Source organism: Pungitius pungitius, chromosome 3 (assembly GCF_949316345.1).
Source record: "Pungitius pungitius chromosome 3, fPunPun2.1, whole genome shotgun sequence".
Taxonomy (NCBI): domain Eukaryota; kingdom Metazoa; phylum Chordata; class Actinopteri; order Perciformes; family Gasterosteidae; genus Pungitius; species Pungitius pungitius.
In genome coordinates this window covers 681,129-695,685 of record NC_084902.1, presented here as the reverse complement: position 1 = coordinate 695,685, position 14,557 = coordinate 681,129, and the positions used below count along the sequence as shown (strand labels likewise).

General features: G+C 48.2%; 1 protein-coding gene and 1 long non-coding RNA gene across 2 annotated transcripts; one reads left to right on the top strand and one right to left on the bottom strand.

The window, feature by feature from the left end:
• Positions 1 to 3,030: 3,030 nt before the first annotated feature.
• Positions 3,031 to 13,390, bottom strand: LOC119227817 (interleukin-1 receptor accessory protein). Its single transcript, XM_062560946.1, has 12 exons — positions 11,648 to 13,390; positions 10,101 to 10,193; positions 8,599 to 8,794; positions 8,412 to 8,495; positions 7,524 to 7,731; positions 7,281 to 7,446; positions 7,133 to 7,204; positions 6,921 to 7,050; positions 6,679 to 6,827; positions 5,894 to 6,037; positions 5,618 to 5,761; positions 3,031 to 4,583 (listed from the first exon to the last, which is right to left on the bottom strand). Exons 1-12 carry the CDS (start codon positions 11,655 to 11,657, stop codon positions 4,135 to 4,137), a joined length of 1,845 nt encoding a protein of 614 aa, XP_062416930.1. The 5' UTR covers positions 11,658 to 13,390; the 3' UTR covers positions 3,031 to 4,134.
• LOC119228752 (uncharacterized) lies at positions 5,630 to 11,634 on the top strand. The gene is made up of 3 exons (XR_005121552.2): positions 5,630 to 5,759; positions 5,923 to 6,057; positions 11,533 to 11,634. It is a non-coding gene; the product is annotated as an uncharacterized LOC119228752 (long non-coding RNA).
• Positions 13,391 to 14,557: the final 1,167 nt, after the last annotated feature.

Below are 14,557 nucleotides of genomic sequence, written 5' to 3'. Positions count from 1 at the left end.
CTTGTGAGCAATTACTCCTTTCCTGGTGTACTTCCTTCCTACTTCCTGCAACAGTTTTTCTGTTAATATAACATCAATAAGAGGATAAGGTGTTCAATAAAACTCATTTATTTTGGATTTATTTTGTGTACTGATAAAAAAAAAGCTTGGTTATCACCAGAAACATCAGTCAGCTGACTCTGACCACAACAAACACCTTGAGGGGTTGTCAACCCCACATTATGCCTAATGAGCCCCGCCCTAAGCCCCGCCCCCATGATGTCACCCCGTCTGCTACAGAGATGACAGTACAACATGTACCTCTGAGACATAGAGCATAAAGTACAACATGTACCTCTGAGACATAATACGGCATAAAGTACAACATGTACCTTTGAGACGTAGTACAGTATAAAGTACAACATGTACCTCTGAGACATAGTACAGCATAAAGTACAACATGTACCTCTGAGACAGAGTATAAAGTACAACATGTACCTCTGAGACGTAGTACTGTATAAAGTACAACATGTACCTCTGAGACGTAGAGTATAAAGTACAACATGTACCTCTGAGACGTAGTACAGCATAAAGTACAACGTGTACCTCTGAGACGTAGTACTGTATAAAGTACAACATGTACCTCTGAGACGTAGTACAGCATAAAGTACAACATGTACCTCTGAGACGTAGTACAGTATAAAGTACAACATGTACCTCTGAGACAGAGTATAAAGTACAACATGTACCTCTGAGACGTAGTATTGTATAAAGTACAACATGTACTTCTGAGAAGTAGCTACTAGTACTAGTACAGTATAAAGTACTACTAATTTGTAGTTCCGGCCTCTCAGAAGGTGTGTGTGTGTGTCTCTGTGTGTTGTGTGTGTGTCCGTGTGTGTTGTGTATCTGTGTGTGTGTGTGTGTGTGCGTCATTGATTTGTCTTCTGCAGTAATTAGCTGATTGATGAGGGAATCACAGTCAGGAATGCAGTCAGTGCCCCCCCCCTCTCCGGTGAGAACCTGTCGCAGCATGGAATTCAATAGACAATGGGGTGGAAGATGAAAGAGGGTAAGGAGAAGATCCATTTGGGTGAAATGAGTAAACCTGTGCCACCCCCCTGCCAGAGGGTCTGGGTGTGTGGCTGAAGGAGAAGGCGGAGGAGAGAGCAGCTGGGGTGGATGTTTTCTCCAGTGTGATCCAGGTCTCAGTGAGGGCCAGGAAGTCAAGCGACTGCTGGATGGCAAAGCAGTTCCTGTAACAAGGTGTTGGACATGTGTGGAGCAAGTGGGGTAGGCAAGAGAGCATAGGTTACAATAGAGAGCAGATCTAGTCCGAGGGCGGTCGTATCTGCGGGTAGAGACTCGAACAGGTACAGGTACAGGAACAGAAACAGGTACAGGTACCTGAACAGGTACAGGAACAGGAATAGGTACAGGTACAGGAACAGGTACAGGTACAGGTACAGGTACAGGAACGGGTACAGGAACAGGTACAGGAACGGGTACAGGTACAGGAACAGGAACAAGAACAGGTACAGGAACAGGAACAGGTACAGGAACAGGAACGGGTACAGGTACAGGTACAGGAACAGGAACAAGAACAGGTACAGGAACAAGAACAGGTACAGGAACAGGTACAGGTACAGGAACAGGAACAGGAACAAGAACTGCGGCTGCGCTGACCACTCCCCGTCGTTAAAGACACTAACTAGAGTAACTAAAGACAGAAACTAGCAGTCAAGTTATCTTAAAACAAACTGGCACTAAAACGGGCCGTAGAGTTAAACTTTAAATTTGTAAATTGAACATTGTCATTTTCTTGCACTTTGTCTTCTGTCTTGTTTGTCTTACTGTCCGTTGTTATGCACCAACCGCCATGATCCCGAAATTTACGATTACAATTTACGAAATGAATGTATTGTACATTTTACATTGTCCATTGTGTCACATGACGTCCTGTAGTGTGTCCACCCTGATGGACGGTCCTCCTCTGTGTCTCACTGAGGTTTCTTCCCTTTGTCCCCATGAAGGGTTTCCATTGTTTGGGGGGTTGTTCCTGTGTGGTCAATCTTTATTCCTACCCTCACCTGGTCATGAAGGAGGGGTCATGACCGAAAGGACTAAGTCACGGGTACAAGCGGCCGAAATGGGTTTCCTCAGGAGAGCGGCTGGCGTCTCCCTCAGAGATGGTGAGAAGCTCAGCCATTCACGAGGAGCCAGCTGGGAGGAGGCCCCGATGAAGAGCCAGGTCTGTGTGGAGAGGTTAAATCTCTGCACTGGACCCCCCAGTCAGAGCTGTTAGATGAGATAAAGTGAAGTTTGGGGTCCCTGCTGGACCTGTGACTGGCGATAAGATGATGCTTTCATTCATGAAAACATAGTTACACATGGACAACCAAAAAATAAATAATATTCACCTAAAAGTATTTATTTATTAAAAAATAAAATGATACTAATAATAAAAGAAAATACAAAAAATTGTAAGCGGCGCCCCGCTGGCCTGCACCTGACCAGTGAACCCAGCGCACCCCGAGCAGCCGGCGCCGTGCGGAGACCAGCCCTCCACGCCCATCCGCCCGCCCCTCCCTCTGGGCGGGGCCCGCCGGTTCGTGCGGCTCTGATTAGCTCTGTCGTTGTGGTTCTGGTGCTGGTTCCGTTGGACCCTCTGCAGCGCCAGGGCAGCCAGGTCAGAGTGGGACGAGGTGCTGTCGATCAGCCGCCGGCCGGCAGCGAGCGGCCGCACCGGAAGCGCCAGCCTCAGTCTCAGCCAGAAGTGCGAGCGCCGCGGTTCTGACCGAGCCCGCCGCCACGCCAGGGCGGTGCCGGCGGCGCGCCGGATCTGGACCGCCTCGGCGCAGGGCACCTTACCGACGGAGCGGTACACCACAGCCACCAAGGCGGCCTGGTGGCCCTGGTGGAGGTGCAGGCCCAGGCGACACTCCAGGAGGCTGAAGCTCTTCTCCATCAGGAAGCTGGGGCTGAGGACAAAGAGGAGGCGCCGGCTCCGCCGCATGGAGTGAAGCACGGCCTCTGATAGGTCTACAGACAGGAAGTGAGGAACAGCTGATCACACATCATGTCAACAAAGTACTGAAGACCAGACAAAATCTTGTGTTGTTTTGTTTACTCACATCAGTTATTCTTGATTTAAAAAAGCTTGAAAGTGAAGTTAAGTCTGGAGAAAAAAACTGTCATGTGACAAGGAAGAGCCAATCAGATGGCAGATAAATATTGAAGAGGTTCTTTGACAGAGCTTTATGGTTCATTGCATTGATTCAACTTTGTTTAGTCAATGAGGCTCTTTGGAAACCTCATCTTTTTGCAGCTCCAATAAAACCTCTGACATTCAGTAAGAGGATTATGAGCTCGTGTGAGAAACACAATAAAATAAGCTTATGTTGGCTAAAACTCATTCATTTAGAACTGTGGTGGATGGAGAATACACATCTGGTGAACGTCTGGAAGAACGGGGGTCTGCTTCGTCCCAGACTAAATAATAGCATTATTAACAACACTTATATATACACACTTTAGTTTAAACGGACGAGAGTTTTAAACTTCTCGAAATAATCTACAGAGAAAATAATACATGAAAAAACTATGAAATTAAATGAAGATGATGACAAATAATGATTAGATGAAAAACTCCTTTATTAAAACATGAAATACTGTAAAAATACAAAAGAATTATGACAAAGTGCAGAACCATTTCTCTCATAATACTATTCTCTTAAAAATAGGATAGCTTCTTTTTAAAGAGAAATACATAACGACACAAGTATACTGTATTTGTACTTTTTAGCACGTATGCTGAAAAGTGACCCCAAATAGAACAAAATTATCAACAGTTCAGATAACATGTAACATTTATACTCTAAATACATTTCATCTGACTACTAAGTGACAAAACAGCACATCATGTGACAGTGTTAAGATGCACTAACGCTGAGGTTTATGGAACACAAGCAGCAATCACTCCTGGTCCCTGTTTCCTGGTTCTGTAACAAGTCGTAACGAGTCGTAACGAGTTGTAATACGTCTTAAAGAGTCATAATGAGTCGTAATAAGTCGTAATGAGTTAAAATGCAATGTAAGTCGCTTTGGATAAAGGCGTCAGCTAAATGACGTGATAAATCGAGGCGATCACCACGGCTACGCCACTGACTTGAGGACCGTCTGCGGGTCTTTGACGGTGTTGCTGATGAGGCCCGTTTGGGAGTTGGTGCTGTTCTGACTGTGCAGCCTCATCTCTTTCCCCCCACCCCCCTCCTCCACCTCCCTGCCGCTGCTGACCCTCCTCACGGGCAGCTCCACCCTCAGTCGCTTCCAGAAGCGGGACGATAGCTCCCGGGATTTGTCCCCCTGCCAACGGACCAGCACCAGGGCCACGCGGGCCCTCCTCAGCTCCCGGACCCAGCCATGGCGCTGGACTGGCTTGTACTGGACTAGGATCACCCGCAGGTGCCCGCCCAGCGCCATGCCATCGATGCCGGCCTGCAGCTCCAGCAGGGCCTGGGAGCCCCGGGAGGCGTAGCCGGGGCTGACCACCACCAGGAGGCGCCGGCTGCGAGCCACGAAGCTCAGCGTCTCGTCTGTGATGGCTGCAGGAAAAGAGGAGGGTCAATGACGGGACAACTAGTAGTAGGACCAGGAGGTGGTACCAGGAGGTAGTACCAGGAGGTGGCACCAGGAGGTGGCATCAGAATGTAGTACCAGGAGGTGGTACCAGGAAGTAGTACCAGGAAGTGGCATCAGGATGTAGTACCGGGAGATGGTACCAGGAAGTAGTACCAGGAGGTGGCATCAGGATGTAGTACCAGGAGGTGGTACCAGGAGGTGGCACCAGGAGGTGGAACCAGGAAGTAGTACCAGGAGGTAGTATCAGGAAGTGGTACCAGGAGGTGGTACCAGAAAGTGGCACCAGGAGGTAGTATCGTGAAGTAGTACCAGGAGGTGGTACCAGGAAGTAGTACCAGGAGGTGGCATCAGGAAGTAGTATCAGGAGGTGGTACCAGGAGGTGGTACCAGGAGGTAGTACCAGGAGGTGGTACCAGGAGGTGGCACCAGGAAGTAGTACCAGGAGGTGGCACCAGGAGGTAGTATCAGGAAGTGGTAACAGGAGGTAGTACCAGGAAGTGGCACCAGGAGGTGGTACCAGGAAGTAGTACCAGGAGGTGGCACCAGGAAGTAGTATCAGGAGGTGGCACCAGGAAGTAGTATCAGGAAGTGGTAACAGGAGGTAGTACCAGGAAGTGGTACCAGGAGGTGGTACCAGGAAGTAGTACCAGGAGGTGGCACCAGGAAGTAGTATCAGGAAGTGGTAGTATTAGAATAACTATTAACAGAAGTTGTACTATTAGTAGATTCCTAATAGTAGTAGCAGTGGTGGCAGTGATAGTCGTAGTAGTGGCGGTAATAGTAGCACCAGTATTGTGCTAATAGTATTAAAAGTAATACCACCAGTCGTATAAGGACTAAGGAGTGGTAGTAGTAGAAGTAGTAAACGTAATAGTACCAGTAGTAATACTACTACAGGTACAGTAGTAGTACCAGTAAAAGCCAAAGCATTAGTACAATTGGTAGTAGTAGAAGTAGTATTAGTACTACTATCATTAGTAGTAGAATGAGTACTCACTCCCCCCCGGCAGACTGTCTCTGTCGAAGATGCAGACGGAGAATCCAAGCTCGTTCTCCAGGACGCTTCGGAGGGTGAAGAGAACAAAGTGCTCCTCCTCGCTGTTCCTCGCATAGGAGATGTACACATCGTACTCCTTATGGTCTGTGGACACACACACACACACACACACACAAAGTTAAAAACCTTTCAGCATGGGGGTGTCTCACCTGTGTGTGTGTGTGTGTCTCACCTGTGTGTGTGTGTGTGTGTCTCTCCTGTGTGTGTGTGTCTCACCTGTGTGTCTCTCGTCGGTGCCGAACCAGGAGCGGTAGAGCAGCAGCAGCTCCAGCCAGAAGACGTGGTAGAGGAAGAAGAGGAGCAGCATGAGGAGCAGCGTCGCCCCGAGGCCACAGCCCAGCTCCAGGGAGGGCAGCGACACTGAGGGAGGCAGACAGGTGGTGAGTGACAGGTGAACACACCTGGAGCCACATTAAAGGGACAGCGTTAAACGAATAAAGTAACTAAACGATTAAAGTAACTAAACAATTAAAGTAACTAAACAAAACGTTTAAGTAACTAAACGATTAAAGTAACTAAATGATTAAAGTAACTAAATTAAACGATTAAAGTAACTCAACGATTAAAGTCACTACAATTTAAAGAAATAAAGTTAAATAAGTAAAATTGTGGCACGTTTGTAAACAGTAAGTCTGTACCGGTTGAAATGAATCTAATACTAATATTTTCTAGTCATTTAACTTAAATATCACAGCTGGTGCACAAAAACAACAAAAAACACAAACCCGTGTTTTATTGATTTTTTTGATGAGCAGTTTCCTCTCAGCCTGTTTTCTGTTTTAAGTTCAATTGTACATTCAGATGTATGGATGGAAAAGCATCACTTCCTGTTGAACCGCCACACTAAAAGCACGCGAGCAGATCTGTACTGTTCTTTCCTGCTAAGCTTTCAGTGATGAACTTCTGTGATAAACTGACGTGAACATCAATAAAAACATCAGTAGAAACACATGATTATCTTCTGGCTTCAAAGAGAACGTCTCGGAGGACAAACCGCTCACCCTCCTCCTCCAGCTGGGCCCTGCGGGTCTCGAACCCCCGAGCGTTCCTCACAGAGCAGTTGAACTCCCGCCTCAGGTCCTGGGACTGGAAGTACTGGACCAGCAGCACGCTCTGCACCGTCAGGTCCTCATGGTCGTTCTTCAGCGTACTGCACCCATCATATCCACTCATTACCCATAAGCCCGCTGGGCAACTTACCCTTCACCACCTGTGTAGTGTATGAGTGTGGGGGGGTCTCCACCTGGTGGTCCTGGAGAACCGATGCTTGTCGGACAGTTTGTCCAGCCTCTTCCCGTCCACCGTCCACCAGATGTCCCAGGAGGAGTTGAGGTACGGGAACAGGGCCGTGCACACCAGGCGGGCATCCGAGTCTGAGGGGACGACGCTACACGATCAATAATCAATCAGGACGCAGTTAGGTGTCCCCGTGACGGAGGACACTGGTCCACTTACTCCGTTTGACGGTGGTGATCTGGTCTTTTCCCGGGTGGAGGATGCTGGGAAGTTTAGGAAGAAAATCTGGAACTGAGAAAAAAGAAGTTTGTATAGTAGTACTAGTAGTACTAGTAGTAGTAGTGGTGGTACCAGTAGTAGTACTCACACACAGCGCTCAGATTGATGCTGCGGGTGAACTGCAGCTTTTGCCCCGCCCTCTCGTAGCTGACCGTACAGAAGTAGAGGCCCTTGTAAGGACCCTGCATGACGTGGATCTGGAGACTGGGTCCTTTCTGCTGCCGCTGGCTGTAGAAGGAGCTCCTGTTGCACCTCTGAGAGAGAGAGACACACGTCAGACGGGACCAGGAGACGGACGGGAGACAGACGGGGAGACACACGTTGGCCTCACATGGGACCAGGTGACCGTTGCGTCTCCGCCCGCCATCTTGCGCGCCTCCTGCAGGTCGGGACAGTCCAGCTGCCCCCCCGTTTGAAAGGGGATGATCCTCTGAGTGGGCGCCACGGCGACCGGAGGATGGCAGCTTTCGCTGCGGGAAACCTCATCCGGGCGCAGCACCTTCAGGCGCATGGAGATCTTAATGCAGGACGTCTGGTTGCTACGGAGACAAGAAAAGACGATGTCTATCGCAGAGGAAACTTTAAAACGCACCAACAAGCGTGCAAACAAAAAGTAGAGCAGATGAACCGCAAACCAGAAAGGAAACAGGAAGTGACCACACTGGAACATCTAACCAGGTCACATGTGAGTTCCCTTCTTCTTCTTCATGAGTCACAAACATCCTGCAGAGATCTTCATCAGGATGAAGGTCAGATTACATCTCTGATGACTTGTAGCTGCTGTGAAGCACTTCCTGAAAGAGGCGGAACTCCAGCCACCCTCCCCCACACTGAGTGAGGGGGGTGTGAGACAGTCTGTATATGGGCGATGGTGGTCATGGAGTCATGTGATGCGCTGGGAGCCGCAAGGTTGGTGGTTCGAATCCCGGCTGCCCCATGTGCCATGTCGAAGTGTCCCTGAGCAAGACACCTGACCCCTAACTGCTCCCCAGGCTAAAATGTAATGCATGGTCTATAATGCGATGTAAGTGTCAGCTAAATGACATGTAATGTAATAATAATGTATATTCACATGTTACATAAGGTCTCACAAAGCATCAAGTTTAACATCTCGTGTGTTTACTTTCAAAAAGTCAAAAGGTAAACCAGCAGTTCTCCACATGGCTTCCTCCTCCTCCCGATTGGCTCACTAGAGGCTGACCATGTGACCATGACCTACCTCAGCATGCAGATGTAGTGGCCCGAGTCGTTGGCGAAGGCCGGCTGCAGCCACAGGCGCTCCCGGTCTCTGGTGACCCGCAGGCTGCGTGGAATCAGACCCAATTACAAACCCCCCTCTTCTGAAAACTGACGCGATTCTCTCTGATGACTGCTAAGCCCCCCCCCATCGGAGCCCCCCGCCCTACCTGCACTGGATCGGCTGCTCCACGTCGTGGCCCTCGGGGAGACGGTACCAGACCAGGTTGAGCCCAGCGTTCTGGGTGGAGGTGTAGTTGTAGACGGAGGGGTGAGAGAAGAGAGGACAGGACAGCCACCCGGCCTCCCCCTCCAGGATCGAGACCCCTCCCTCACTGGACTCCCCCCAGTCGTAGCACATGGGCTCTGAGGGAGGAGACGGGTTCAGGGTATCCATCCGCCCAACGGTGCCACAAAATAGATCCTGAACCACGTGACTTTAACGCGTCACCACAACTAAGTCTGTTTAGAGAGGTGGATACTTTGATATGAAGGTCCATATTTCTGAGTGTCATAACACGGACTCCTGCTGAGGCTCATGGGAAGTGTAGTTTCATGATGGCCGTGTTACAAACAGAAACCGCAAAGCCTCCCCCTGAAGAAAAAGACCTCCATCATCTGAATCAGCAACAACTCGTTTAGTTTGACGAACGTCTCCCGCTGATGGACCAATGGGAGCGGAGACGTCTCTGATGGACGTGGACAGAGACCAGGATCAATAGCTGACCCTAATAGTGGGGCCTTATTGATCCCTCCAATGCCCTGAAGGCCTCACTAATAACGTCTCATGTTACTCAATCCCACCAGAAGAAGTAATGAAGGAGATGAACATTAAAACCTCCTGTCAGTCATGGAAGCTTCGTCCCTCACACACAGCTCCACTAAACACTAACAAACTGTAGTCATTCTACTTATAATCTATAACAGCTTTTAAATCGCCTGATTTCATGAAATGACACTTTGTGGTTTCTTGTTCTTCGGAGTTTCCTGATGGTTGAAATGCTTTTATTGAAAGTCCCTTTTATTGAAAGCATCAGATAAATGACATGTGATGTAACTCAGTCAAATGATTCACAACTTCTAAAAAACCTCCAGTCCTCAGTGTGTGTGTGTGTGTGTGTGTGTGTGTGTGTGTGTGTGTGTGTGTGTGTGTGTGTGTGTGTGTGTGTGTCCTGTAGACTGTAGATGGGGGGATAGTGATGAAGGAGGTTTTAATAGAAAGACTAATACGCTGTGCAGGAAACCCTGACAGGTCCATTACACACACACACACACACACACACACACACACACACACACACACACACACACACACACACACACACACACACACACACACACACACACACACACACACACACTGCTGTGTAATGAATGAAGTAGAATATAAATCTTTACTCTGGGACCACAGACAGTTTTTATGTACGTGTCTGTCTCACAGGGAGTGAGACATCATCTGTCTGTCTTTGTCCCCCAAAGGACACATTTAGGTTTCATCTCATTCATCACTGCCCCCCCCCCAGACAAACAACCTCCCTCATCCTGCTGGTACCCCTCCAGCAGAGACCTACACACACATATATATTATATATATATATATAGTTTTATTTGGACCGGACTGGATGGATTCTATCGATCTGGGTCCTCTAACCAGCTCACAGCTGTCACTCACCTGACGAGTCCCTGGACTGACTGACAGCCAGCTTTGTCCCGCCCAATAGGAGGAGGGGGAGGAGGAGGAGGGGGGGGGGAGATGAAGGAGGACCTGCAGAGAGACGGAGATGTTTTATAACGTCTCTGTTGTTGTTTTGTAAACTGATCAAAAAGCATCTGTAGTTCCTCTGAATAATAACAACAATATTGTGTATATTAATAATAACAATAATATTGTGTATATTAATAATAACAATAATAATAATAACAGATTCTCATGAGGACGTGAAATTAACATGAAACCTCTTCATCGCTGACATTTACCGGTTTATAGATCATGGATTACACCGTTAATGAATTGATTAAATATGCAAATGAGACATTATCGAATAGTAAATTCAGGGGAAAAAGAAGATGGACATTCAAAGACTGAGACATTAATGAAGAGGACAAGAAAGACGAGGAGAAAAAGACATCAGGAGTCCAGAAGAAGATCTTTGCCTACAATGTGAGCAAATCAGAGACAGGAAGTGGTTTCAACACAACAGCTGGTTGTGATGAACAAATAAATCATCTGAGTGGGAATATCAGCTGGACAGGAAACGGTTTCTGCACAGACCATATTTCAAAATAAAAGACGGTGGAGGTGGACAGACAGAACATCCTGGGACAATTATCACATACGGAGACAACAACCACCGCCCCAGAGGATTCTGGGTAGTTCATTAGTGGTGATTCACTTCCTGGGGGGAGGGCTAACGGCACGCCCCCCCCCCATCACTTTGTGCCATCTCGCTCTGCTAGACACCTGTCAATCAGCGTGTAGCCCCGCCCTAAAGCCCCCCCCTGCTTTATGGTCTGTTTGACTCTAAATGGACATAAATGTGCTCTTTGGAATACAGAAACATGACTGAATAAAAAACATATTTTTCACATAAAATATTGGTTAGTTAAAAATCTGAATATGTCAAATTAACTTTTTAAAACCACATGAAACTTTACAATTTTGAATGGTCAAGAATTCTTTAGATTCCAAAGAGGTGACAAAATAATCCGATAGTAGAATCTCTTCCATTCAGTCATCTTCAATATGCTGTAGTTTTATGTGATGGTTCGTCTGCAGGGTTTTATTTCTATTTAACATCAACTGCATATATGTGATGATGATGATGATGATGATGATGATGAAGAGGAGGATGAGGAGGATGAAGGGGAGCCGCAGTGTTCTGGGTTTTGCTGATCACGGCAGATTCCACAAACTGTGATTGACAGTAATCAGGTGATCAGACACGTGGGGAATGTCCTTCTCATTCAGTAAATACCTTTATACAGATTTCACAAATCAGAGTCCAACGTTTGGGCTCATGATCGATTCCCCGCGCGTCACGTGACGTCATCGAACGTCAACTTCCAAACCGTCTCCGTGAGACATGGACTTTACTGTGTTTTAGGTTAAAGAGTTAAAGAGTGAACGGCGTGTCCCAGATGAAGAGGACACGAGCGACAACACGACAACAAGACGCGAACACGCGCCTCGGACTGCGGGACACCGGGAGGAGGACTCACGTGGACTCATTCCGGGCTCCGGGCTCCGGGCTCCGGTCCCTCGGTGCTGCCCGCTGCTGACTGGAGGACGGACGGTCCCCGGGTGTCCGGCAACTGTCTCTGCGCCTCAGAGCGAGACGCGTCCAGCCTGCGGAGGAAGCGCGAGGACGGGGAGGAAGTCGGTGTGTTCCGGTCCACGCTCCGCCTCCTCCGCGCTGCGACACCGGTTTCACAACAGCGCGAGACATCGACCCGATCCTTTCCGAACCCTGACGCGTCTCCGTGTAGAACCAGTACCACCAGCACGGTACAAATACTCCTTACGAGCAGGGGAAGGTACCTGAGTACCAGCATCGTGATACACTTATAATAATGAACTTATTATAATAATAATAAAGGCTAAATACAATAGTAATAGTTTATAGAATCTGCGATTCTTAACACGGGTTATAGTTTGTCATCTAAAATACGAGTTATATGAGTATGAGTTTATAAGAGTATTTTATGGTAACATGTCATAGAATAGAATATGTATTTATCAGCCACGTGGTGCATTGCTCATCTGATGGCGCCCCCTGGTGGCGCCACGATGCAAATTCAGAATACTACGTCACGTGTCATTTAGATGACGCTTTTATCCAAAGCGACTTCCAATAAGTTTATTTCAACCATAAAGATTAAAACTCAGAAGAACAAGAAAGTAGAATTATCTCCAAATAACAGTTTCAAACACGTTATAGATAAGAATCATTAGAAGTGCAGTTTAAAGTTTACAGTTTGTTAGTTTAATGACGTCATTCCTCGACACAATCTTCTCTTCAGGTAAATTATTATGAAACACATTGAATGTACGTTTGCTGTTTTAAGAGTGACAGCTGAGAACAAAAGAGCAAATGTTCAGCTTCACTAAATGGGACCAAAGACGGTTTCTCTGGTTGGTTTATTCTCTTTAAATGTTGAAATGTGGACACAAACCCAACTGATTGATAAATTAATCCCAAATAGGAACAAACCACTGATCTTTCTTCACTATTAAAAAGCAAGGAGGACACATCACAGGCTCAGATTGCATCACATTTCATATTCAGAGACAGAGACGGAGACAGAGACAGACGGTTCCTGGTCCCACACCAAGGAACCTAAACGCACGACTCAGACAACGATAGGAGAGACAGGAGGACTCACTTCATGTCAAAACCAGGAGATCCGTCTGCAAACCGATCTACAGGGACAACGTAGACGAGGACAGGCAGAGACACCGTAGACGAGGACAGGCAGGGACGCTGTAGATGAGGACAGGCAGGGACACTGTAGATGAGGACAGGGACACCGTAGACGAGGACAGGCAGCGACATCGTAGAAGAGGACAGGCAGGGACGCTGTAGATGAGGACAGGCAGGGACACTGTAGATGAGGACAGACAGAGACACCGTAGATGAGGCCAGGGACACCGTAGACGAGGACAGGCAGCGACATCGTAGAAGAGGACAGGCAGGGACGCTGTAGATGAGGACAGACAGGGACGCTGTAGATGAGGACAGACAGGGACGCTGTAGATGAGGACAGGCAGGGACGCTGTAGATGAGGACAGACAGGGACACTGTAGATGAGGACAGGCAGGGACGCTGTAGACGAGGACAGGCAGCGACATCGTAGAAGAGGACAGGCAGGGACGCTGTAGATGAGGACAGGCAGGGACGCTGTAGATGAGGACAGGCAGGGACACTGTAGATGAGGACAGACAGAGACACCGTAGATGAGGCCAGGGACACCGTAGACGAGGACAGGCAGCGACATCGTAGAAGAGGACAGGCAGGGACGCTGTAGATGAGGACAGGCAGGGACGCTGTAGATGAGGACAGGCAGGGACGCTGTAGATGAGGACAGACAGGGACACTGTAGATGAGGACAGGCAGGGACGCTGTAGATGAGGACAGGCAGGGACACTGTAGATGAGGACAGGCAGGGACACTGTAGATGAGGACAGGCAGGGACGCTGTAGATGAGGACAGACAGGGACGCTGTAGATGAGGACAGGCAGGGACGCTGTAGATGAGGACAGACAGGGACACTGTAGATGAGGACAGGCAGGGACGCTGTAGACGAGGACAGGCAGCGACATCGTAGAAGAGGACAGGCAGGGACGCTGTAGATGAGGACAGACAGGGACACTGTAGATGAGGACAGGCAGGGACGCTGTAGATGAGGACAGGCAGGGACACTGTAGATGAGGACAGGCAGGGACACTGTAGATGAGGACAGACAGAGACACCGTAGATGAGGCCAGGGACACCGTAGACGAGGACAGGCAGCGACATCGTAGAAGAGGACAGGCAGGGACGCTGTAGATGAGGACAGGCAGGGACGCTGTAGATGAGGACAGGCAGGGACACTGTAGATGAGGACAGACAGAGACACCGTAGATGAGGCCAGGGACACCGTAGACGAGGACAGGCAGCGACATCGTAGAAGAGGACAGGCAGGGACGCTGTAGATGAGGACAGACAGGGACGCTGTAGATGAGGACAGGCAGGGACGCTGTAGATGAGGACAGACAGGGACACTGTAGATGAGGACAGGCAGGGACGCTGTAGATGAGGACAGGCAGGGACAGAACAGAAGGTTAAAGGATGAAATGGTGACGGCTGAGGGGGGCAAAGAGAACCAGGAGATGCTGATGATGTGTGAGGATCTGAAATTAGTCAGAAAGCAGGTTTTAATCATGAATCGTATTCTTACGAATTTCTTTTTATAATTCATGTTTTTTTGTGTAAAAAAACACTTACATTTGTTGAAATTATATTTAATATGAATTATTACACCATTAAACCACCATTACATTTTTCCATTTACATGCACCTGCAGGGGAATCTAGCAGAAACATATTAAAGCTGTGACATCATCAGAGATTCATGAAGCCAGTCTCACACT

What these genes read in the sequence shown, in the direction of transcription:
- LOC119227817 (XM_062560946.1), bottom strand. An exon ending in CAACGGTCACCTGGTCCCAT is followed by an intron (nt 7,447 to 7,523) that starts GTGAGGCCAACG and finishes TCTCTCTCTCAG; the next exon opens with AGGTGCAACAGGAGCTCCTT. An exon ending in CATCAATCTGAGCGCTGTGT is followed by an intron (nt 7,205 to 7,280) that starts GTGAGTACTACT and finishes CTTTTTTCTCAG; the next exon opens with TTCCAGATTTTCTTCCTAAA.